The 26705-nt window shown below is 38.3% G+C and overlaps 1 protein-coding gene across 5 annotated transcripts in view; it reads right to left on the bottom strand.

Annotated features, from left to right (window-relative positions):
• Positions 1-26705, bottom strand: part of DNAH12 (dynein axonemal heavy chain 12) — a 203306-nt gene continuing 176601 nt past the window's right edge. For 2 of the 5 annotated variants that reach the window (XM_049098391.1, XM_049098393.1), the window contains 12 exons: positions 18504-18654; positions 18041-18294; positions 17698-17838; positions 15501-15638; positions 11893-12126; positions 11430-11618; positions 8990-9093; positions 7716-7920; positions 3960-4097; positions 3424-3515; positions 1489-1556; positions 1-281 (listed from right to left, as the gene is read on the bottom strand). In XM_049098391.1, the coding sequence (XP_048954348.1) occupies positions 91-281; positions 1489-1556; positions 3424-3515; positions 3960-4097; positions 7716-7920; positions 8990-9093; positions 11430-11618; positions 11893-12126; positions 15501-15638; positions 17698-17838; positions 18041-18294; positions 18504-18654 (1905 nt within the window). In that variant the 3' untranslated portion in view covers positions 1-90. Of the gene's footprint in view, positions 282-1488; positions 1557-3377; positions 3516-3959; positions 4098-7715; positions 7921-8989; positions 9094-11429; positions 11619-11892; positions 12127-15500; positions 15639-17697; positions 17839-18040; positions 18295-18503; positions 18655-18787; positions 18941-19023; positions 19744-26705 lie in introns of those variants that run through there. The other 3 variants (XR_007404379.1, XR_007404380.1, XM_049098394.1) reach the window with 3 other exon arrangements.

Below are 26705 nucleotides of genomic sequence, written 5' to 3'. Positions count from 1 at the left end.
TTGGTTTTATAATACATATATTTTGAAGTAAGTGAAGACAACACAGAATTTTTTTGAAATGTCTTTCAGATTTTTTCTTGTTTGTCCAATTTAGTTATCCAACTGACAAAGTAAGGCAACCCCACGCTTGATCCAATGTTGAGTGGGTTGGTCCGTCTTTAACAGCATTGCAATGACAAAGTTAGTAGAATGTCCTGTGGTGGAAAGAGTTCCTTTACGTTCACTTGTCTTGTAGAGGGGACAGACATAGGCATTTGACTTCACAATGTCAGACTTTTTGGCTTAGAAAAGAAAGAAATACAAACAGCCACTGTGACTAAAGGAATAACTATTTTAGTACTGAATCTAAGATCATGATTATATTTGAACATTTCAATGTTGTTATTGTAGTTTACAGTTGGTATATAATTATGGCTGTGAAACAAATGATTTCATATGATGCACGATTCTTGGTCTAGAGCATAGAAATCAATAAAGTATCTTTATCACTGTTAGAGAGTCCTGAAGGTGTGAAAACATTCAAAAGGATCTGGGAGAGAAGGAGAGGAGAAGGTAGGGAAGAAAGAGTAAAGAAGAAAGAATAAAACAGCACAGAAATGAGGCAGAGATAAAAAGAGAAGACACTGATGCTTAGGGCCTGAATACAAGAAACGCATAAATCAGAAGAAGCAGAAGTCACTATTTGCTTTCAGCAGCTTATTACTAGGAAAAACACACTAACTTTCACCTACTCACAGAAAGAACCTACATATTATCCTTCAAAGACCCGATATGAGATATTAGAAGTCTATCTAAACTAAAGCTATATTTCTCATAATTATAATTGAAGTGTGTTAATAATGAAAATACTTAATGGATTAGGTGGTGATTGTGGGTAATTTGGAAATGTTTCCATCAGTAGTTATTGGAAAACAAAAACACTAGAGAAGAAAGAAAAAACAAAAGAATGAGCCTCATTTGTTTAGACTCGTGGAAAAATGATGGTAGCAGAAGAAGGGAAGGAGTAAGTAGCTTTCCCAGGAGGAGAGAGTTGGCCTCCACTCCCTGTGATTTGCAATTTCTGTGCTTTGGGGCACCTGGCTGGCTCTTGGGTCTAAGAGTTTCCTGTAGCCAGAAGACTCTAGCCACTAACTGGAGATGGTGTCAAGCCTATTTGTATTTCTGAGAGGTGTGCAAAGGCATTTCAGAATCAAAATGTTGACAGGAAGCCCTGGACTCTGGGAAAGTATAAGTGTGTGGGAGGGGCAGAGAAGATGTTGCATCCCATGGGATAAGAGGAAAAAGAGGCAGAATGATATTCCCAGAATAATAATATGAATGCAACATGAAACAAGGGAACAATATATTTCCAATGTAAACATTAAGTCGCTGTTTAATTGAACAAAGTCTTAATAGGTTTGAACAGAGACTTAATTGGGGGAGCCATTAAAAATCTCTACCATTACCCTCCCTAAAACTCATAGGAAATTTTGTTAGAGATATACTTACTTGGTTTTATCCATATGATGGGCATCAGGTCAAATAGAAGTTTGGGATGTTGTTCAGCAAGCAATCCACTGTGAGGAGAAATTGACATGTTTATTAGAAATAAAATGAAATATACTTCTAGAAATTGCTACTTAGATACTGGCTTTTAATACAAGAGGACCAGAATATGCAGAGAAAGAAATATAAAACAAAACATAACAAAGCCAAGGAAACGGCAATGAATAATTGAAAGAAACAGAAGACAATTATGGCAAGGCAATGTGTGCAAACAGTAGACAAATATAAATTCCTGTCACTATTTATTTATTTATTTGAGAGAGAGAGAGAACATGTTCATGAGCAAGGGGAGGGAAGGGGTAAAGGGAGAAGCAGACTCTCCACTGAGAGACTCTCCACTGATGCGGAGCTTGATCCCAGGATCCTGGGATCATGACCTGAGCTGAAGGCAGCTGCTTAACCAACTGAGCCACCGAGGTACCCCTGTCACTTTTTAAGTACCATCCATGAGGGCGACGCTATCCTATCACACTTGGTCCTCACTGTAACATTGTCCCCATTCCTGTTCCATGGATGAAGAGTGGAGGCTCAGAGAGGTTGAGTAGTTTTCACAGTAACACAACCCTTAAGTGCCAGAGTCAGGATTCAACTGTATATTTGCCTGTCTAGAAAATGTGGTTTCTTTTCCCTATGCTATGTTATTTGTTTATTAGTTGGAAAAAAGGAGGGAGGGAGGGAGGGAGGAAGAAGGAAGGAAAAGATGAATGAATAGATATATAAGAACAGGTAAGTTAAGACAAATGTCATTTTTTTTTAAGATTTTGTTTTTTATTATTTATTTATTCATGAGAGACAGAGAGAGAGAAAGGCAGAGTCACAGGCAGAGGGAGAAGCAGGCTCCATGCAGGGAGCCTGACGTGGGACTTGATCCCAGGTCTCCAGGATCACGCCCTGGGCCAAAGGTAGCGCTAAACTGTTGAGCCACCCGGGCTGCCCCAACAAATGTCATCAGATTGAAGAAGAGAGAAAAAAATAACCACAGGAACTAGGTGCAGCTAAATCTCCTCTTAGCCCTGTCTTGGAATGATCTCTGTACAGCCTCCTTCATGCTCCCCTCAAGTGATTCTCTGGGCCTCAGCCTTTAATCGTCCCTTGAGAGCAAAGCCTGACCCTGGAAATAGAGGATTGTGCTTATTAATGGAATGATAAAGAGCAGGGTTCCAAGCAAAATAATCTCTCTCCTTCCCTCTTAACCTTAAATATTTTTTTAAAGATCTATTATTTTAGAGAGAGAGAGCAGGAGTGGGATGGGTAGAGGGAGAGAGAGAGAATCTTCAGTAGACTCCCTGCTGAGCACAGAGCCCAGCAGGGCCCAATCCCACCACCCTGAGATCAAGACCTAAGCCCAAACCAAGAGTCCTCTGTAACTGACTGTGCCACCCAGGTACTCCACCCCTCCGTATTTTAAACAAGTACAGCAATGCTCAGTTTCCTAAGCTGGAAATTCAGTATTTATTTTAAATATTTATTCATTATGTCATTGAACTATAAGAAAAAGTTTTCCATTCACCAACAGAAATGGGAAGTTTACTAAAACCGTAAAATGTTTAAAAGTGAGGCACTCCTGCATGTTACAAAACAGAAGGTAAGAGTCCTAAAACTCTTAAATAATGTCAACTAACTTTTCTATTAGTCAGACCACTGAAAAATATTAGCTAAAAATTCTTTAGGACCTTAAAAAACTCACTTATCAATTGCCCTAGCCTGAGTAATGATTTATGGCAAGAATTCTGATATTTTTTACTGTTTGCCATATTCCCTAGGAGAGGCCTTCTGTTGGGGTGGACTGGGCGGGAGGGGCAGGGGGAGCGGCAGCAGACAGAGTGCTTTACCCATTTGGCTACAACGAAAGAAGCCTCCACAGTCTCAAGCCCTGACCTGGTTCTGTCCCAACGCGCTCCATCAAGGTATAATCCGTGGATGTACACGCCGTCTTCTGGAGCAGTCTCGGATGTATCAGCAGGGATGACCTGAAAGGAGAGGCACACACTAGTAACAGTCTATTCCCCAGACAACTTCATCATGTAAGGAAAACATTTGCTCCATTTTCAGAATGTGTTCAGGGAAACTCCATTATATCATAACTTGCAGAACCATAAATTTGTCAATAAAAGTGTAAATGTAAAAATGTATAATACAGTTCTTTTTGAAGCATTTTATCAAGTTTTACTGTACCTCGTATTAATTTATGTGACAACAGAAGAGTGGCATTAGACTGAGTGGAAAATTGAAACATATAAAAGTCCTATCAGACACAGAAAGAGAAATACTATATACTTTCACGAAACACAAAGAATGGAGAGAAGTCAAATAGTTTATAATGGACCATAAAGACAGGAACTCTGCATATTTTCCTTGCTTAAATACATGATTTTGATAAAATGACATAGTATGGAGTTTGGGGGTTACTGTACCTCAAATTCATATCCTAGTATATCAATAGGGATAGTGTATTTTCTGGCATAATTCTGCATAGCTCCAGTTAGGAAGGCTTGGGTGAAAAAGAATCCTGAGAGCCAAAACACATTAGGTTTTCCTGAATTATGCCAGTCCTGTAAAGGGCAAAAAAAAAAAAAATCCATTATTTTTATTTCCCAACTCACACAGCATCACCTCATATGCAGTTCCTGATTCTGGTTTTTGTGCTGCCCACACTTTCCATCACAGGATTCCCTTCCCTGACACAAAGCACATAACCTATCTTGGCCTTCTACCTCTTTTCCCTTATAGTTGCTTTCCTTGGAAAATTCAAACTAATTTTAACATTAACCTGAATAAAACAAAGTTAGAAAGATTCACATCTTCTGCAAAGAGCCAAAGGTAAATTATTTGGAGATTATATTACTTAATCCCACTCAAAAGCAACCACCTTTAGACATCTTACACATCATATCACAGAGCCCTCATGTGTTGAATGAATTAAATTCAATTCACATTACTTGAATGAACAGATGAATCAATAAAATGAACTTTGTCTCTGAGTGGTGCACTGTGGGAAGAAGCCAGCTTTGCTTCCTGGGTGGAAGAGAACAGACTGGTGCTAGAGATGTTGCAACAGCACGAATTATCAAATCAAGAAGAGTTGGAAGGGCACCAGGGTGGCTCAGCAGGTTAAGTATCTGACTCCTGAATTCCGCTCAGATCATGATATCAGGGTTGTAAGATACAGCCAGGCATTGGGGAGACCTCCTGCTCAGTGGGGCATCTGCTTGAGATTCTTTCCTTCTACAAGACTCCCTCCCATGCTCTCAATAAATAAATAAATAAATCTTAAAATCTCAATCTCAAATAAATAAATCTTAAAAATAAAAAATAGATAAAGAAGAGGTGGAGAAAGAGATGGAGCTTGACAAGGACTCAAGCCATACAGAACCAGCACCATGCCCAAGAAAACTCTGAGAACCCAGAAGGCAAGTGTATAGGAAATTCCCTGGCTCATTCCAGAGCTTCCTTAGCCAAGAATGTCACGAGTGTCTGGGTCAGCTACTTGTATAGAGTTTCTGAATGAGCTACCATTTACTGGGTATATAGTGTGTGCCAGGCACTGTGCTAAGCACTTTACATGCATCACCTCATTTAGTCCACAAAATAACTCATGAGTTATTCCTCCCATTTTACAGATGAGGAAACTGGTGTGCATAAAGATGAATAACATCTTGCTCAAAGTCACATAGACACTAAGTGTTAGATCCAGGATTTAATCTGAGAGTAGAGCCAGTGTGTAGAAAGCTTAAAAAAAAAAAAAGCACAGGAAGGAGAAAGGGAAGGTAAATAGGATAAATGGTGAGAGAGAAAAGAGGAAAAGAAAGAAAACTCCAGATGACTCATCTGCTTCATTTGTTCACTCTAAAAAGCATTGGAAGGTGAGGTCCAAAGTCCAGGAGAAAGAAAGGCGAGGGGAAAACTATACAGCTTCTTTAAGGGTAAGGGGACAATGCAGGAGAGATCCATTCAGAGGAAGGTGTGTGGAGAAGGATGATAAAAGTGCTCCATAATGAGTAAAATCTTTCTTATTCATTTGAATAGAATGATTCCAAGGGGAAATTCAAATTTCAGAAAGTAGGGAGTTCGGTGTGAACTTAACAACAAAAGGAATTTGTCCTGGAGACTCTCCTGACAGGTACCATGCCAGGACCCCTGTAAATGACCAAGGTAATAATTCTTCAAGGCCCTTTAGGAATGAAGCAGTATACAGGAAATGTAAGGAGCGCCAATAAAAGTTTCAGAAAAGCTTGGGAAATGAAGTGTAAAAAAAGAAGAAGAAGAAGAAGAAGATTATGGCATGGGGGAGGATGTGATTAACCATAGCTCACATGCTTTTGATAAAGTGGGGAAAGAGGCTGGTATACACAGGAGGAACTCAGAAGACATTGTAGATGTGGCTAGGATTTGCCCAGGTATGCTCAGCTTCATGAATTGCATCAGCAAAGATTAAAAGAACACAACATTAATTCTGAGAAACACACTCTCATATTCACTATTGTTAGGAATACAATTAAGTAATTTTTCTGAATTCTTACCACATACCATGGACTGTTGCCCTATGAGGAAATTGGCCATTTTATGGATGAGAAAACTGTTAAGTGGCAACTCTTCTACAGCCTGAACACTGAAAACCCCATTCTAGATAGTTTTGTTTGTTAAATTAAAACCTACACAAAAATCTCCTATAAATTAATTTTTCAGAAACAGCCCAGAAGAAAAATGGGCCAAGGAGATAAAGAAGCAATTCACAGAAGGAATACAAATAGCAAGCAAACATACCAGAAGAAGCATAAGGTTGGTATTTAAAAAAAAAAATGGAGCACCTGGGTAGCTCAGTCAGTTAAGCATCTGACTCTTGATTTTAGCTCAGATCATGATCTCGGGGTCGTGGGATCAAGCTCTGAGTTGGGCTCTGTGCTTAGTATGGAGTCTGCTTGAGATTCTCTCCCTCAGCATACACACACACACACACACACACACACACACACATTCTCTCTCTCTCTCTCTCAAAAAAAAAACAGATTGAAAGAATAAGATATGGTTGAACTATCAGATTGGTAAAAATTAAAAAGGGGCAAATGAGAAAGCTTCTCTCTCCCTATCTTTATAAGTACTGGCTATTTTATGGCTAGCTTCCACATGAAAATAAAGCTCTTGTGTACTAGGAAGGCAACTGAACACAGAAAGGTCATATACCTGATGTGAATTTCCAGGAAGTATTTTAGGGACCCTCCCCACCTCTTACCCCACATAATTATTAACCATACAGTGGGGTCAAGCAGAGTCCCTGGGGAGGAAAAACAGTGCCCTGAAGATCCTTCATGTGTGTGTTTTGGGATGGGGTGGGGATGGGGTGGAGATTTCAAAGCATTTTTCCCTGGTTTTATGAGATATGGTATAAGAAGCAACTGATTTTAAGACAATGGTCAATTATTGGTAAATCCAAATCTTGGGTTCTCTTTGTGATTTACCACCAGTATTAAAATCACAAGACCAAGTATGCAGACTCAGAGAGCCACAAACCTAGAATCTTAAAAAATGTCACATATTACTTGGACTTCAGCAAAGTAAAATTTTAACTTTCTACTCAGTACTTTGAAATGTATGTTGTTTTCAATATTTATTTATTTATTTATTATTTATTTATTTATTTATTTATTTATTAAAGATTTTATTTATTTATTCATGAGAGACACACACAGAGAGAGAGAGGCAGAGACATAGGCAGAGGGAGAAGCAGGCTCCATGCAGGGAGCCTGATGTGGGACTCGATCTCTAGGACTCCAGGATCACGCCCTGAGCCGAAGGCAGGCACTAAACCGCTGAGCCCCACTCTTTTATTTCTTTTAAAGATTTTATTTATTTGAGAGAAAGAGAATGCAAGCAAGGGGAATCACAGAGGGAGAAGGAGAAGCAGACTCCCTGCTAAGCAGGGAGCTTGATGTGGGACTCGATCCCAGGACCCTGAGATCATGACCTGAGCCAAAGGCACATGCTGAACCAACTGAGAAACCCAAGTGCCCCTATTTTCAATATTCAAAATTTTGGCTAGATTACCATAAAACTGCTAACCACATCGCTCAACTCAGAGACATTCAAGTGATCAGAGCGTTTCTAATCTCTCTCCAGTCAACCAAAAAAAATAAAATTATGTATATATATAAATAGAATATATAATCTTTTACCTGTAAAAAGTTCAACCGGGCTAGAAAATCTGTGATATAACTTGCTAGGGGCTTAAGGCTTGGGTAGGATCGTGTGGCCCATATTTCTGGAACCTTTCCAACAAGCAAACTTCCAGAGAGTGCCTCCAGTGCAGAATCCATTACAACCACACCCTTGATAGCTTTTCCAAGGTCCTGTAGAGTGTTGCGTATTGTTTTAATTAAACTGCAAGGAAAGGAATTATGTCATCAATGTACATATGAGGGTATATATCAATACACTATGTTTTCAGAGAAGAAATAGCAGAAATCTCATTCACAGCTTTATGAGAGTGTCTCCCCAAATAGAGCCACCTCCCACTTGAATGAAAGGTACTTTTAGGTGACACATTTTTCATTTTAATCATTATGTAATATAGAAAATAATTCAACAAAAATATTGAAATTGTTGCTTTCTGAGTATTAGGGCTTCAGACTAGGCTAATTTAAGCAGGGAATCATTTAGGAAAAATATCAGGTAAATATGTTATGGGTGTTATGCAAATATGGAAAAAAGTTATAAAAAGGTGTAATGCAAAGGCTGAGACTTGTGGAATAATGCATTAAAGCATAAAGTGTATATTCATTGATACACTTGCATACTTTGTTTCCCATGTAGGCTCAAACTGCTAAGAAAACCACAAATAGACCTGAGCTGAGGGTTTTAGACTAGAAGCTTAAGCAACTGAGAGACAGTATGCTATTATATATAGATATATATGGCCTTTGTATAAAAAATACTGAATTAAGGCATCATAGTGTTTTTAAATGTTTTATTTTTATGTGTTAACAAGACTAGAAACCCAAATAAACTTGAAAACACCTTAGAAAATTCATAACTAAAGTAATTTCTCCATTCCTTAAGCCAATATGGAATTGTAGAAAATTCAATAAAAACATTCAGAGCAAATAATTTTTCGCTCTCATGGGGTATTTAATTAATCTAGGTTGGACTCAGGAAGACAAGGGAAGTGTGTATGTGTCAAGACTTGTCATCAGCTCATTTGGTTTTTAGTTCCTGAGGAGAATAGTGACAGATGAGTGAGAATTATGATTAATGAATATTTTCACCAGTAAAATCAGATCTCATTTCCATCATCATCATTTATACCATTTTAAAGAGTAGGGGTAGATCCTAAGAAAATGGCAGGTTTTGATCATTTTTCTTAAAATTTTAATTTAATACCAGTGTGTCTTTTTTTTTAAATCAACTTTGGTTGGTTGTTTTCTGAACCACTGGGGAGATAGATCCTTACTTGTTAAATCTTTCCATTTCTTGTACTAACACGGTATTCATGCTCTCTTCATATCTCACAGGAAACTTCAGTAATGCTTTTTCAATGTCAAAATCATTTGGTAGCTAAGAGAATAGATTTTGAAGAACACATGTTACTCTCAGAACGAAGAATTCGTTTCATTCAGCTACCACATCACTAATAGCTAACACTGGGCAATTACTACAGACTAGGCATTGTGTTAATACCTTTCCATACATCATCTCACTTAATCCTTTCCATGCACTCTCAGGAAGCTACTGTCATCTCCATTTTACAGATGAGGTTATTCAAGTACAGTGGACCTTTGAGCAATGCAGGGGTTTGGGTGCCAACCCCCCTCTGCGTAGTCAAAAATACATGTATAACTTCGATCCTCCAAAACCTTAACTACTAATAACCTACTATTGACCAGAAACCTTGCCAATAACATCAACAGTCAACTAACACATACTTTGTATGTCACATGTACAATATACTGTAAACTTACAATAAAGTAAGCTAGATAAAAGAAAATGCTATTAAGAAAATCTTAAGGAAGAGAAGATACATTTACAGTACTGTGCTATATTTATCAAAAAATTCATATGTAAGTGGATCTGTGCAGTTCATAATTTTTTTTTAAAGATTTCATTTATTTACTCATAGAGACACAGAGAGAGAATGAGAGGCCAAGACACAGGCAGAGGGAGAAGCAGGCTCCACCCAGAAAGCCCAACGTGGGACTCCATCCAGGGTCTCCAGGATCACGCCCTGGGCTGCAGGGGGCGCTAAACCGCTGAGCCACGGGGGCTGCCAGGATCTGTGCATTTCAAAACTGTGTTGTTCAGAGGCAGCTGTACAGAGAGGTTGAGTAACTGCCCAAAGGCACACAGCCAAAAGGTGATCCTTTTAAATCCACAGGTCTCTAACTGCAAAGCCCACGTTCTTCACTATATAGCACTTTGTGGAAGATACACATTTCTGAAACATTGTGCAATTTCCTTTTGTAAGCTGAATCTTATTGTTCATTGATAAAACTGATTTGCCATTTCATAACTGTTTTATATTTATTTGCAATCAATTATCAACTGGCTTCAAATAGCTTAGCTTACCCCACTTTCAAATAATTAATGTTGTGACCATAGCAGGGTTCCAAGGAATAGGGAGGGAGAAGGCACCAAGTGTCTGGTTTCTATGAGGCACCTCAGAGATGCTTGAGAAGTGAAGGGCACTTTGGAACTGATAATCAAGCCTCAAGACATTGGAATTCACACTCTTAAAGAGGCAAAGAAGTTTCCCAAAGGGATCCCAAACTAAGAAAGCTGAGCTGCCCAGGGTGTCCTTGGATGATGGTCTCCGAGTGGTGCAAAAGAATTGTTGTAAAGTTACACTAGGTGGTGTCACTCGAGGACCCTTTGGCTTAGCACAATCCCTTTTCCCCAAATACATTCCCAAATGTCACTGCTAGGGAACTTGCTCTTAGGGACCGAGTAGGAGCCACCATTTTGCAAGGGCACAAATCTTCCCTCCACCCCCTAGTCCCAGACATAAACTGCAGAAACAGTAAGGGATCAGAGGTGAGAAAAGTCAAAGAACAGAAGATCAGTCCAGGGGACAGGGTGGGAGGAGGCTAGCTTGCTTTCACCCAGGGGTGGTGGCAGGACTGCTCCCTCTTTCTCCAACGGCTGCAGCCAGGTGTACAGCGGGGAGGCCCTACTTCAGGGGATGTAAGACAAGCCCTCTAACACAGAGAGGAGAGGAGTGGTGCTGACAGTGGGCTTTCAAGGCAAGTGGACGATGGGGCAGGCTCTGCTCTGTCAGGACACTTGACACTGAAGTATGGGGCTCGTTATAGCATTTACCCTGAAGGGAAATTGTGAGGACCTATGCTTGTGATCATAATATTTTTAAAGTTCCCTTTGTAGTTTCTTTTTGAATTTAAGACACAGTAAAAAGGTGAGAAGAAAGAGTATCATTCCACTTTACCTAGTAGGCTAAGTACTTCGGGCTTTTTTATGGAGGGGGGAAAAAAGCTGTAGTTGCTCATTTAGAGCTGATCTAAATCCCTGTACCTCCTCGCTCCCTAAGGTAGAGATCAAAAACCACTCACTCCTTGAACCAGCAAGTTCAGACCATTTACTCCAGTTTGTACAAAGTAGATCCATCATCTTTGTTTGCAAATGGTAATAAGTCATACGTTCATCAGCTCATCCACAACTGTAGCTACTAAGAACTGACATTGCGCCAGGTGCCATGCAAGGCACTTTAAATTCATGATCTCTTAAATGTTCCCAAGAACCTTGTACAGTTGGGAATTAATGCTCTGAAAGTCAAAGTATCTCACTGAAGGTCCTAGTGCTGTTAAATGGAGCCTTTGGATTATCATTTCAGTACCATTTTCATTTATAGTATGAGCAACATATTCAAAATGAGACACTACCTTGTTGAGGATATCTTTGGTGATTTCTAATAGAATCTGGTCAGTGCTTCCTGAGGATCCTGTCTTTTTGGAGCCTCCCTGCGTGAGGAGCAAGGACTCAAAGAGGATTTTTGTTTGTTGCAGGTCTTTGGAAATATCAACATTTTCATGTAATCCAAATATCTCAGGGTGTTGAGTAAATGGAAGATTCTACCAGAAAGCAGATGAAGCAAGGATCATATTTTCACCGGCTATGTGAATTCACAAAGTATAAAACACATGCTGACCAAAAAGGGTTACAAGTCAACTAAACATAAAGCACTGAGGAATCGAACTCTTCCAATTTTCAGTCACTGCTAGAAACTGAAAGTTGATTGAAGCCGTACTACTTGTCTAGCCCTCTACATTACAGGGGAACATTTCATTGTTTGTTTTAGATAAATCACACTTAGATCTAACCCTATTTTCCAGTGATATCAGTTACCTTAATGAACTCAATGTACTCATCATAGGTGCCTTTGGGAGGTGCAAAATAGTGTCCACTGGGAGAAAACTTGTAATGAGGGTTTTCAATTATTAGTGGGTTATAAAAGTCAGCCAGCATGGTCAAGAGGAGACGTCTATCCCAGTCGTCTGTCACCCTTCCACCATAGTTGCATTCCCCAGTCAGGTACGAGATAGCTTCAAATGGAACTGTATTATATTCATTTATAAATAACTGAAACAAAGGAAAAATAAAATGATAAAAACTTTAAGTCTTTTACTTCATTTCTATTTTAAAATGACATGAAATACCCATATGTCAATCATCTATATGCACAGAAGTGGGGTTGAAAGAACTATTATCACAAATTATCTTTGAAAGGCTAGCATTGTTAGTGTTTATTTTACCTTTTTTTTTTTCTTTTTTTTTTTTTGGAGAGAGAGAATGAAGAGGAGGGGCAGAGAATCTTTTTGTTTTTTAATAATTTTTATTTTTTATTTTTATTTATAATTATTTATTATATTTATTTATAATTATTATTTATTATATTTGTTTATAATTATTATTTATAATTTATTTATTTATTCATGAGAGACACGGGTGGGGGGAGAGAGAGAGAGAGGCAGACACAGGCAGAGAGAGAAGCAGGCTCCATGCAGGGAGCCCAATGTGGGACTCGATCCTGGGACTCCAGGATCACGCCCTGGGTGGAAGACGGCACTAAACTGCTGAGCCACCCAGGGATCCCCCGCAGAGAGAGGATCTTAAGCAGGCTCCGTGCCCAGTGCAGAGCCCAACATGGGGCTCGATTTCACAACCCTGAGATCACGACCTGAGCTGAAATCAAGAGTCAGATGCTTAACCTACTGAATGAACCACCCAGTTTCCCTGTTAGCGTTTATTTTAAATTACTTTGCTTGTCTGCATCTTCCAAATTTAGAGCAGGGGGGATAAACATGTATTGCTTCAAGGCAGCCCAAGTGAAAATTACATGAAAATTTTCAAGGCTTTTCATATGACTTTGGATAAACCTTGTCTTAGGGCACTGGTTATTAATTGGGGGCAATTCTGTCCCCTAGAGGACCTTTGGCAATATCTGGGGACATTTTATATCAGTAGTTGGGGATGCTGCCACCATTGAGTGGGTAGAAGTTTGGATGCTGCTAACTAGTACACAGGCCAGCTGCCCACAAAGAGCTATCTGACCCCAGATGCCAATAGCACCAAGGCTGAGAACAAGGTGCCTGGTTTAGGGCACTGTTTGCAATGTAATAAAAACAAAGCAATCCCAAACTTTACAGCCAAAGCCTGGTTCACACAATATAACATCATTTACAATAGTGATAGAAACTACTATTTGCATAGTTTTCACATTGTCTTCCTCATCTCTCAATAATCCTGTGAAGTAGGAAGCTGAGTCTGTGAAATGTGAAATGATATGAAGGCTTCAATTTATTTCTCCCAGTTCCAGATCCTTTACTTTTCCCAAGACAGGAATTTTGGGTAGTGTGTGTATTGGGATGGTATAAATTACTGGATGAGAGCTTTTTCTGCTTCTGAAAATTAACTAATAGTGCAAGAATTATAGCAGAAATGCACAGTTAAGAAAAAAAAACTTCCAAATTATCCAGAGGCAAGTTAAAAGAAGATATAATTCTTTGTTTGAGATTCCCATGTTTTCAGGAAGATGAGAAGTATCAAGAGATAGGAGCAGGAAACAGAGGGAAGGTTGTCTTTTGTAGGGGGATAAGTTATTTGTGAGAGTTTCTCCCTTTCTTACCTTTGGGGGAAAGAATGTTCAACTCGGTTCACCCCTTCCCAAAACTGAAGGAAGAGATCCCAAGAGAAATTCATGCTAAATTTGTGGCATTTGCAAGACATAGAGCCCAACAACTCATTCCTTGGTTTAGTCTATCTACTTAGCCATGAGTTTGTTGATTTGTCTCTCTGGAGGCAAGAGGTAGCCTGCTGGTATAACCAGGTGAAGATGGTTTAAAGACTGACCCCTCCATCAAGTACTCAGTTCTTGATGATATAAAAGAGGATTTAATCTATGCCTGCCAGCTCTAATGTTGGGGCTAGGAGGGTTGATGACACCAGAGGCTGCAGGCTGGGGCCTAGCCAGAAGGTGGAGAATTCTCAGTTGACTGGTTATCTGCAGTAGGATGATTTTAGCAAAATGTTCTCCAAGCTTAGGCTATACCAACAAAATTGTTCTTTGAAAAATGTTTAAAATCAATGTCATTTTGTCATGTAATTATAATTCTATAAGCACCAATTTCATCAGTTGTCCAAGGATGTTCAAATTAACAGGTTTGTTCTAGTTAAGGTTTCTGCCACGTTTAAAGGAAAGAAAAAGAGTTGATAAAATATCAAAAGTTTCTATAAAAATTATCATTATGGTATAAACATAATTAAATATTCATAGCCTTTTAAAACCCCACCTGAGTGAAACCTAATAGCACCGAATTGGACTTTACTAACACTTCCCATTTCCCTTTATGAGGCCCCCTGTCACAAAGATTTTTGTCACAGCAAAGAAACAGAAATATACTAATACTCTGTGGTTGTCCAGCTGGATTACTGTTTGGTTAAATATGACAGAAACAATGGGAAAAGTATTGGAGTTGGACAGACTGGAGTTCAAATCCTACCTCAATGGGCAAGCTCACTTCTTAGCTTTGATTTCCTCAAAAATAGGGATAATACTAGCCCCACAGGGTTGTTGTGAGAACTAGAATTAATGTAAGTAACATGCCTACTTCAAAGTCTGAGTTAGTAGGAATTTAGAGCAGATTTATTGATTGATTGTGGGGGCTGCTGACTATCTGAATGTCTCACAGTGTGAGTCTACAGAAAATGGAAAACTTAGCCACTCACTTTCCTAGGCTCCTTTTTAATTAAAGCTGGGATCTGTGAGCTAGACTTTGAACTGGGGGTATAGTGTGCTAAAAAGCAGTAAAAGCAAAGAGTCTTTTTTGATGACATCAGAGGGCCTGCAGTAGACCAGAGTCTGTGTGGCAGCTATGTGAGCTGTGGTGTCTAATATTCAGCCCGGGGTTGAGGACCTGCTCTTACCAAGACGTGGAGAGTTCTGGATACAACTGGATGCCTTGGCTCTCCAGCCATCTTGGTGATTCCATGATCTACCCAAATATTCTTACAATAAATTCCTTTTCTACTTAAAGTAGGCAGCCTATTTCTTTTGACTGATAGAGCTAAACTGTAGCTTTGATTGAGCAGAGGAAGAGAGTACAGTAAGGACCTATATAAAGCCAACACTTGAGGAAGGCACTTCAGAAAGAAAGAACCAGGGTCCTTGATGACAACACTTGCTCAATCAACTACTCCAGAACCTGTCTTTCCTCTATATCCTCTTTTTTATATGAGATAATAAGTTTCATTATGGTTTAAGCATACTTTGAATCAGGTTTTCCATTACTTGCAGCAGAAAAAAATCCACAGAGATAGTGCTTCATAAACCACAGTTACTATCTACCCACCTACTAGTGATGTTGGAAGGATTAAGTTTATTCTAAGCAAAGGGAGTGGCCTAGGGCCTGACACACAGTGATCCTCCATCAATGTTAATTTCTTTATAATTTTACCTGTAGTTGTCGGATACTGATGCGTAAGTCGGATTCATTAAATCCGTATGGAATATTCCAACCAAGAGGACCAAATTTCTTTCTCTCTTGTACAAGAGCATGAAAAAAACAAACTCCAAACAGCAACTTCTCCCATGTCTTGAGTATAAAAATTACACAAGAAAAAATTTTGATCATATTTCCATCAGTAAAATGAAGGGAATCAACAATTCTTTCAAATATAAGATTATATGATCATATATTTCTGTAAACTTCTATTTAAAAAAGACATGCTATCTAAAACAATGCATACTATAAAAAGTATTAATCTTATGACTTAAATCTCCAAAGCCAGACAAACTACAATATTTAACTTTGTTATAATGCAATACTACCATTTGCCAAAGCATTGGCTACTCATACTTCATTGTTGTTCCATATGTATTAACAACTTCAATAATTCAAATGTTATCCTATAGACTCACTGGCATATGCCTAAAACTACAAGTGTTGAGAGTATAATTAATCATTAAGATAGGAATAAATCCCAATATATAGCTCCTGATTTTATGACTTTCCATTTGGAGATCATTTTTGAAACCCTTATTTACTCCATCCTGGCATTTTCATATGTGTGCCATGTATGTCAAATGGGATGGGCCTCTCACTAAGCCTGTGACAGTGCTCTGCAGGAAGGCCACTCATCACTTTGAGGACCACCTCCAAACCAGTAAGTTTCAAGTACGCTATCTTGATGGTTTAAGTTAGATCATTTCAAACATAGCTCCAAATGCAGTAAAAATCCATCCAACTATCTTCATGTGATGGAGTAGAAATTATTTCTATAATACTAAAATGCAAGGACACCATGCCTTCCTTTATAACTATATTCTTGAAATGTTGTACAAAAATTAAATCATATTTTAAATATACTGTGCTGAAACATTTAATAGGGAAACCCTTTTGGCAATGACAGCAATAATCTAATTTGCATGTATTTTCCACATGTTTTCACACAATGGGGTTTTCTTAAGGAGGTCATAATCCCTCCACATTTTTGATCTGTGCTTGTGGGCCAAAATTGCTCCTGTGGTATCAGAGAAATCTTGGGATTCCTTGCAGGAGCTCAAACCCTTGATGAGGATCAGACATCATACCACCTTCTCCACTCTCTTTCCAGCCACACCACCAAATAGTTTCAAATAAAATTATCGCTTAGAACTAGGGAGACAGAAGGTATTTATTAAGCAGAGAGAAACTAGCTGGCTTCCAAAGAATTCAATTCTTTATTTTCAATACTGTTCTTTTTTCTACCTCAAATGGGCATGGCATGTGTTGGGGTAAGGGCAGGGAATGAATTTCCCTTGGTTCCTTCCATGTGAGGGGAGACCTCAATGTAATACTTCTGGATTTTCCATCCTTGTATTCACTGAGGGAGAGGGAGTAACCTATCTGGTTGATAAATTTGGGAAAAGTTGACCGATACACTTTGCTCAGCTTTTCACTTTTCTGTCTTAGAAGTGAGTTTTCCTTGGGGAAGAAAGTTTTCCTCTGTTCCTGAGGGTGGATAAATCTGTTTAATTCTACTCAGTGATATGAACCCCATTTGTTCACAGATACCAACACTATCTTCCAATCTAGTTGATATCAGTAATTAAGGTTATAATCTGGTTTCCTTATGTTTAGACTTTTTCTTGTTTCTTTTTAAGAATGCCAGTAGGAAAAAGGAGTGCTAATTATTTATTTGGACTCCTAAGTCACCATGTGCAAAACACATAAGCACACTGAAAAGTATGATTAATATGTATCACTAGAATTCAAGTTCCATGAAGGCAGATTTGGCGGGGGGTGGGGGGGCGGGGGGGTGGTTCTCTTCTCACTGCTTTACGTTTAGTACCTAGGAGAGTACCTAACACATATTTTGTTGAAAGAATCAATATATGATATGAAAGCAGATTGCTACTCTTGGGTCTTCATCAAACTTATTATTGGATTTTAGTTTACAAACTAAGATACATTTTGCAGTCAACAGATATTTATTTGCATGTCTACTCTGTGGGAAGTGGAGCACAAACTGCTGGGAAGAAAATGATGAACAATATAGGTTCAATATCTGTCTTCTTAGAAAATGTCTAAAGTTTAACATTGTTAAATATTTATACCCAGATTTTCTCACTGTAAGAACAAATTTTAAAAAGTTCCAGAGGCTGATCATTACCAGTTCCTTTCCTTGGCATCCACCAAAAAACTGAGAATCAGAAATTGGATCAGTGAGGTAAGATTGAAGGAGATTTAGCCGAAGACCTGTGGGAGGCTCATTAGTCATTTTTACTCCATTCTGTAGGATGGTTACTGGAAACTAAGAATAAACAGAGCATTACTCAAGATAACCAGCATGAGTCCTAAAAATGCATATACTAATGGGTTAAACATAGGTATAAAAGAGGACTCTAGAAGTACTTTTTAAGACCTCTTAAGATTAAGCATTCAAAGTGTAAGATACATAATGTAAGAGAAAACTAAAGGTACTGAATACTGAACTTTGTACAAAATAAACATACTTTCGGAGATGGATAACTTGTCAGCCAAAGCCTAAATGATGAGTTACAGACTTCGGGGGTAAAATCTTCACATATTTTTTCCAACATGGGCATCCAGGAGACGGCGAGGTGACAATTCTGTAGGCACACCCAAGTTCCTTCTTCTATTGCTGCTTTAATCATTTTTTTTGCAATTGGTCCTTGTCCCTGTCCCAGTGAAATTGCTTGAAATTTATTTCCAGACATACCTTTATCATTCGCAAATTTCAGTAGGCCTGAGAGAATACGAAACAGTTTCACTGCTTACTCTAAAATCATAAAATTTGCCTTATGTTTCAGTGTGCAGGTACATAACTGGGAGATTCCAGTTACTTTTCCTTACAAATCTCAGATTTACTAACTGATCTACAATCATATAAGAAATGGACATTGAGTAAGATGGTTTATTTACAAGTTCTTAAAAGTTTGCAATAGGTGGACTTACTGGCCATAGGATCTGCTCCTGGAGACAGCACAAAAATTAAAGGAATGGTACAGTTTGAGTCCAAGTAACTCTTTGTCAAATCAAATGGTGGAGGCTCTACAAACTTTTTCCCTAGTTTGTCAGTTACATAATTTGTTATAGCTGGAGTTATCTGTTAAAGAGAGAAATGAATGATATGACTTTTAGAGTAATTTTCATTTTACATGACAATTTGTATGATTACTAAAAACCGACAAAGAATACAATTTGAGTCTACTGGTCAAGAAAAGCTGGCAGCAAGGCACCTGGGTGGCTTAGTGGTTGAGCATCCTCAGGTGGTGATCTAAGGGTCCTGGGATCTAGTCCTGCATTGGGCTCTCCTGCATGGAGCCTGCTTCTTCCTCTGTCTATATCTCTGCCTTTTCTCTCTGTGTCTCTCATGAATAAATAAATAAGATCTTTAAAATAGAGAAAAAGAAAAAGAAAAGCATGCAGCGTATCACAGACAAAGTGCTAATTTCTCTAATACATAAGAAGTGTTTATATATTGATAGGACAAGACTAATTCCAAAAGAAAAGTGGACAGAGATGAACAGATTATAGAAAATGATTTATAGAATCCGTTTATAAAAAATGAATCTTAAACATACAAAAAGATGCTCAATCTCATTCAATACAGCAGAGACTGCAAACTCTCCCCCTATTTGTCTCCTTTGGGTAATACAACCCCAAGTTTTCCCAATTTTTCTTGTACTTCGATGTGGCTGCGTAATTAAGTTTTGCCCAGAGGGATAAAAGTAGAAGTTATACATGGAGCTTTCAGGATATATTTTTATAAGGAAGCTGTTTACTTTCAATACTCTCTTTTGTTCTTCAATAGATGTGGTATTCGTGAGCCAGCTTCAATCTCACTGATGAGGACCACACTCAAGGGGACTTTCCTAGCATGAAAAAAAGAACTTGAATGTCTGGCTGATCTCAAAACCAGAGCTGCCCTGCTAATTCTCAAGCATTTGCTCTGGGCTCTTAGGAGAGAGAGATTAATTTCTATTTTATTTAGGCTACTGTATTTTAGGTCTCTTTGTTACAGCAGCTTAGTCTTACCCTAATACACATAACTAAAAATACTAAATAACTTAAAAAAAAAAGGTAACTATACTTAGATGCCATTGTGTGCTATTACCACCTCATGTTCATAATGTCCCCAAATTCTTCAATCCCTCTGTACAGATGAGCAAAGATCCAAAAGTTTGGCAACATTCTGTGTGGAAAAAATTATGGTTTAAAAAGATATCCTTATACACTGCTGTGGAAGAGTAATCTGGATTCATGAAGGGTAATTTGGTAGTATCTATATAATTACAAATAGGCAAATCCATTGACTCCGCAATTTTATTCCCAGGACTTAATCTGAGAGATAGTTGCACATGTGAGAAATGACTTTTCAATAAAGGGTTTTTATTGCAATATTTTTATGGTAGATAATGTGTACATTTTGTAAAGGTCCATCAGTAGGAAACAGTTAAAAAAAATGATTGCATACTCTTATAATGAAATACCATGCAATTGTAAAAAAAAAATGAGAAAGGTTTTTAAACTTATATGGGAAAAAGCAATATGCAAAACAGTGGATGCAACCATTTGTGTTCAAAATAAATGGAAAAGGGACGCCTGAGTGGCTCAGCAGTTGAGCGTCTGCCTTCGGCTCAGGGTATGATCCCAGGATCTGGGATCGAGTCCCGCATTGGGCTCCCTGCATGGAGCCTGCTTCTCCTTCCTCAGAGTCTATGTCTCTGCCTCTCTCTCTCTTTCTCTCTCTCTCTCTCATGAATAAATAAAAAATCTTTAAAAAACCCAAAATAAATAGAAAATAATTTATGTGTATGCATACCTATATGTGCATAAAAGGGTAACAAGAAGCAGGTAACATTAGTTGCCTGAGGAAAAGGATGCTGAGTGCCTGGGAGATGCAGATTGGAGGTCCACTTTTCACCATATACATGTATTCAAAAGAGTTCTGAACCACAGAAATGTGTTTCTTATTTATAAATTACATTAAAATTAATTTAAACCAAAAGAATGATACTCAGCAACATTGGCAGCAGAAAATAAGAATGAAGAGGTATTTGATATCACCTTCTAAATGCTAAACAACTTTCAAAAGTGAAACTGTAGGAATTTGGTGGAGGGAGGAGAGATCACCATAGGCTTCTGTGGTCTTGGCATAGATGGGTCTGTACTGGTGGAATAGATGGGAAGGAAGGATGGAGACTTCTGTAGGAGAAATTTTATGCAGTTGTGAGCAGTTCTGTAGGTTTAAACAGTGAAAATTTCAAGAAGTTTCAAGAAGAGAAGAATAGAACTGCAGAAAAGAGGAGTAATGAGCCAAGGTAACAAGACTGCCAAGCTGTACTTCTGTCATTATTCTTTAGGTACTGAAGGCCACGGAAGGGTTTTCAAAAAAGCAGCTCACCATGATATAACAGACTTTGCTTCTTTAATAACTTCACATGAGCAATGATGAAATCTTTTTTTTAGCATTAACACCATGTATAGTTTCTATCTAAATGAGATCTTCGACATAAATTTTAAGGAAGGGAAAATACTGAGGACACAGAGACCTTTTCCACATTACTCTCTGCACAGACCAGGGCAACATTCCCTGAGGTGACGTAACTGCAATCAAGTACGACAATTTTCTATTTTAAAAAAGTACCTTGTTCTTGTAATTTAATATAAGAAAAAGTTATGACTTTTCTGTAAGATTTTTTTTAAATAAATTTATTTTATATTGGTGTTCAATTTGCCAACATACAGAATAACACCCAGTGCTCACCCCGTCAAGTGCCACCCTCAGTGCCCGTCACCCAGTCACCCCCACCCCCACCCACCTCCCCTTCCACCAACCCTAGTTCGTTTCCCAGACTTAGGAGTCTCTCATGTTCTGTCTCCCTCTCTGACATTTCCCACTCATTTTTCCTCCTTTCTCCTTTATTCCCTTTCACTATTTTTTTTTATTCCCCAGATGAATGAGACCATATAATGTTTGTCCTTCTCTGATTGACTTATTTCACTCAGCATAATACCCTCCAGTTCCATCCACCTCGAAGCAAATGGTGGGTACTTGTCATTTCTAATGGCTGAGGAATATTCCATTGTATACATAGACCACATCTTCTTTATCCATTCATCTTTCGATGGACACCGAGGCTCCTTCCACAGTTTGGCTATTGTGGACATTGCTGCTATAAACATTGGGGTGCAGGTGTCCCGGTGTCTCACTGCATCTGTATCTTTGGGGTAAATCCCCAGCAGTGCAATTGCTGGGTCGTAGGGCAGGTCTATTTTTAACTCTTTGAGGAACCTCCACACAGTTTTCCAGAGTGGCTGCACCAGTTCACATTCCCACCAACAGTGTAAGAGGGTTCCCTTTTCTCTGCATCCTCTCCAACATTTGTGGTTTCCTGCCTTGTTAATTTTCCCCTTTCTCACTGGTGTGAGGTGGTATCTCATTGTGGTTTTGATTTGTATTTCCCTGATGGCAAGTGATGCAGAGCATTTTCTCATGTGCTTGTTGGCCATGTCTATGTCTTCCTCTGTGAGATTTCTCTTCATGTCTTTTGCCCATTTCATGATTGGATTGTTTGTTTCTTTGGTGTTGAGTTTAATAAGTTCTTTATAGATCTTGGAAACTAGCCCTTTATCTGATATGTCATTTGCAAATATCTTCTCCCATTCTGTAGGTTGTCTTTGAGTTTTGTTGACTGTATCCTTTGCTGTGCAAAAGCTTCTTATCTTGATGAAGTCCCAATAGTTCATTTTTGCTTTTGTTTCTTTTGCCTTCGTGGATGTATCTTGCAAGAAGTTACTGTGGCTGAGTTCAAAAAGGGTGTTGCCTGTGTTCTCCTCTAGGATTTTGATGGAATCTTGTCTTGCATTTAGATCTTTCATCCATTTTGAGTTTATCTTTGTGTATGGTGAAAGAGAGTGGTCTAGTTTCATTCTTCTGCATGTGGATGTCCAATTTTCCCAGCACCATTTATTGAAGAGACTGTCTTTCTTCCAGTGGATAGTCTTTCTTCCTTTGTCGAATATTAGTTGACCATAAAGTTGAGGGTCCACTTCTGGATTCTCTATTCTGTTCCATTGATCTATGTGTCTGTTTTTGTGCCAGTACCACACTGTCTTGATGACCACAGCTTTGTAGTACAACCTGAAATCTGGCATTGTGATGCCCCCAGATATGGTTTTCTTTTTTAAAATTTCCCTGGCTATTTGGGGTCTTTTCTGATTACACACAAATCTTAAAATAATTTGTTCCAACTCTCTGAAGAAAGTCCATGCATGGTATTTTGATAGGGATTGCATTAAATGCGTAAATTGCCCTGGGTAACATTGACATTTCCACAATATTAATTCTTCCAATCCATGAGCATGGAATGTTTTTCCATCTCTTTGTGTCTTCCTCAATTTCTTTCAGAAGTGTTCTGTAGTTTTTAGGGTATAGATCCTTTATCTCTTTGGTTAGGTTTATTCCTAGGTATCTTATGCTTTTGGGTACAATTGTAAATGGGATTGACTCTTTAATTTCTCTTTCTTCAGTCTCATTGTTAGTGTATAGAAATGCCACTGACTTCTGGGCATTGATTTTGTATCCTGCCACACGGCCAAATTGCTGTATGAGTTCTAGCAATCTTGGGGAGGAGTCTTTTGGGTTTTCTATGTAGAGTATCATGTCATTGGCGAAGAGGGAGAGTTTGAGTTCTTCTTTGCCAATTTGAATGCCTTTTATTTCTTTTTGTTGTCTGATTGCTGAGGCTAGGACTTCTAGTACTATGTTGAATAGCAGTGGTGAGAGTGGACATCCCTGTCTTGTTCCTGATCTTAGGGGAAAGGCTCCCAGTGCTTCCCCATTGAGAATGATATTTGCTGTGGCTTTTCATAGATGGCTTTTAAGATGTTGAGGAATGTTCCCTCTATCCCTACACTCTGAAGAGTTTTGATCAGGAATGGATGCTGTATTTTGTCAAATGCTTTCTCTGCATATCTATTGAGAGGATCATATGGTTCTTGTTTTTTCTCTTGCTGATATGATGAATCACATTGATTGCATCGCAATACAAGCAGCCATCCAAAAACTGGAAAGAACTCAAATACAAAAGCTAACCTTACACATAAAGGAGCTAGAGAAAAAACAGCAAATAGATCCTACACCCAGCGAAAGAAGAGAGTTAATAAAGATTCGAGCAGAACTCAATGAAATAGAGACCAGAAGAACTGTGGGACAGATCAACAAAACCAGGAGTTGGTTCTTTGAAAGAATTAATAAGATAGATAAACCATTAGCCAGCCTTATTAAAAAGAAGAGAGAGAAGACTCAAATTAATAAAATCATGAATGAGAAAGGAGAGATCACTACCAACACCAAGGAAATACAAACGATTTTAAAAACATATTATGAGTAGCTATGTGCCAATAAATTAGGCAATCTAGAAGAAATGGACGCATTTCTGGAAAGCCACAAACTACCAAAACTGGAACTGGAAGAAATAGAAAACCTGAACAGGCCAATAACCAGGGAGGAAATTGAAGCAGTCATCAAAAACCTCCCAAGACAAAAAAGTCCAGGGCCAGATGGCTTCCCTGGGGAATTCTATCAAACGTTTAAAGAAGAAACCATACTTATTCTCCTAAGCTGTTCGGAAAGATAGAAGAGATGGAATACTTCCAAACTCGTTCTATGAGGCCAGCATCACCTTAATTCCAAAACTAGACAAAGACCCCACCAAAAAGGAGAATTATATACCAATATCCATGATGAACATTGATGCAAAAATTCTCAACAAGATACTAGCCAATAGGATACAACAATACATTAAGAAGATTATTCACCATGACCAAGTAGGATTTATCCCCGGGATGCAAGGCTGGTTCAACACTCGTAAAACAATCAATGTGATTCATCATATCAGCAAGAGAAAAAACAAGAACCATATGATCCTCTCAATAGATGCAGAGAAAGCATTTGACAAAATACAGCATCCATTCCTGATCTGTAAAATTTTGATCCTTCATGTAAGATACTCTAGAGAAGGAATTATGGTGACTTGAACCAATCTGGAGATGAGTTTTGTGATGGTTAATTTTAGGTGTCAGCTTTGCTAGAACATAGTACCCTGATATTTGGTCAAATACTAATCTGGATGTTTCTATGAAGATGTTTTAAAAATGAGATTAACATTTAAATCAGTAGACTTTGAGTTAAGTGCATTACTCCCCATAATGTGAGTGGGCCTCATTCCATCAGTTGAAGGCCTTAAGAGGAAAAAAGATGGACTTTTACTGAGGAAGGGGGAATTCAGCCAGTACACTGCCTTTGGACTTGAGCTGCAATATGGACTCTTCCCTGGGTCCTCAGCCTCAGATTTTGGATTCGCCAGCCTCCGTAATCACATGAGCCAATTCCTATAAATCTCTCTGTCTTACCTATCCTATCGGTTCTGTTTCTCTGGAAAATCCTGACAAACAGGCTTTAGCTGAACTTAGTTTGATTCAATTTGATTCAATCCAACTCAATTCACAGACATTTACTGAGATGTCCTACTACCTTTCAGACACTGTTTTAAGTCCTGGAAATACTGAGCAAAGTAAGACATGGGTTCTGACCTCCAGAAGCTCAGAGTGTAGTGGGAGATGCTAACAAACAAGCAGACAATTATCTCATATTCTAGTGTGGTGAGCACTGTAATGCTTAAGCACAGGCCCCCAAGCATGGCAGACTAGGCAATAACCCCATACTTGGCATTGAAACAACATCTCCATTGGCCATCAGAGAGCCATTCTGTGGAGTGCAAATTAGGCAAGTGTTTCCCAGATGCAGAGCTAACCATTCCTAAGTTTACAATGAACAAGGGAGGCTATTGGTGATAAAAATAATGAATACAGCATTGTTTACCCTTTAAAGGGATTTACTGTCTAGTGAAAGAGACACACACACATATATATACCCAACTATCAGGTAGGAACGAATGAGGTAAGTTTTAACAATGCACAACAGTCCTTGAGAGTTAAAATAAGAAATACTCAGGAGTCTAATAATTAAGTAAGCCTCTTTTAGAATCTACTCAGAGGCTAAGTGAAGCATTAGATAATGCTCCTTGTGAAGCTTTATGAAAAACATAAAATGTAAAAAAAAAGAAAAAGAAAAAGAAAAAAAGGAAAGCAAGGAGAAGGGACCACTGCAATTACTTTTACCACCTTCATTTTATACATGGAGCTCAGAGGGGTGAGGTGACTTTCTCAAAGTTTAAACTACACATTTGAATATAGTTTTTGGTTTTCTGTTTAAAACCTTTTATTTTGTAACACCATAATCACCTTTCTTGAATGTGTGAAAAACCAGTATTAGCCTGTTTATTTCACCTATAGGAAGATTTTTGTGTCTGTTGGTCATCTGTATGTATTCTTTGGAAAAATGTCTATTCATATCTTCATTTTAAAAAATTATTATTTGTGTTTTGGGGTTTTGAGTTTTATAAGTTCATTCTGGAAAACAGTATGGAGTTTCCTTGAGAAGTTAAAAATATATCTACCCTACAATTGCACTATAACCTATTTATCCAAAGAACATAAAAATACTGACTTGAAGAGATATATGCACCCCAATGTTTATGGCAACATTATCAACAATAGCCAAATTATGGAAAATAATGGGAAAAAAAATTCCAAATTATGGAAAAAGCCCAAATGTTCATCATCCAATGAATGTATAAAGATGTGTTATTTATATACAATGGAATATTACTCAGCCATTAAAAGAAAGAGATCCTGTCATTTGCAATGACATGGATGGTCTTGGAAAGTATCATGCTAAGGGTAATAAATCAGACAGAGAAAGACAAATACCATATGATCTCATTCATATGTGGAATTTAAGAAACAAAATAGATGAACATGGGGGTGGGAAGAAGAGCAGCAAACCAGGAAACCCACTCCTAACTATAGAGAACAAATTGAGGCTTACTGGAGGGGAGGTGGGTGCGTTAAATAGGTGATGGGTATTAAGGAGGGCACTTGTGATGAGCACTGGGTATAGTATGTAAGTGATGAATCACTAAATTCTATACCTGGAAATAATATTGCACTGTATATTAACTAATTGTAATTTAAATAAAAGCTTGGAAGAAAAAAAAAGAAAGATATTTTTTGCATGTTTAAACTAAT

Source organism: Canis lupus, chromosome 20 (genome assembly GCF_003254725.2).
Source record: "Canis lupus dingo isolate Sandy chromosome 20, ASM325472v2, whole genome shotgun sequence".
NCBI classification, from domain to species: domain Eukaryota; kingdom Metazoa; phylum Chordata; class Mammalia; order Carnivora; family Canidae; genus Canis; species Canis lupus.
The sequence above is the reverse complement of the archived record's forward strand: the minus strand, read 5'-3'. Positions and strand labels throughout refer to the sequence as shown.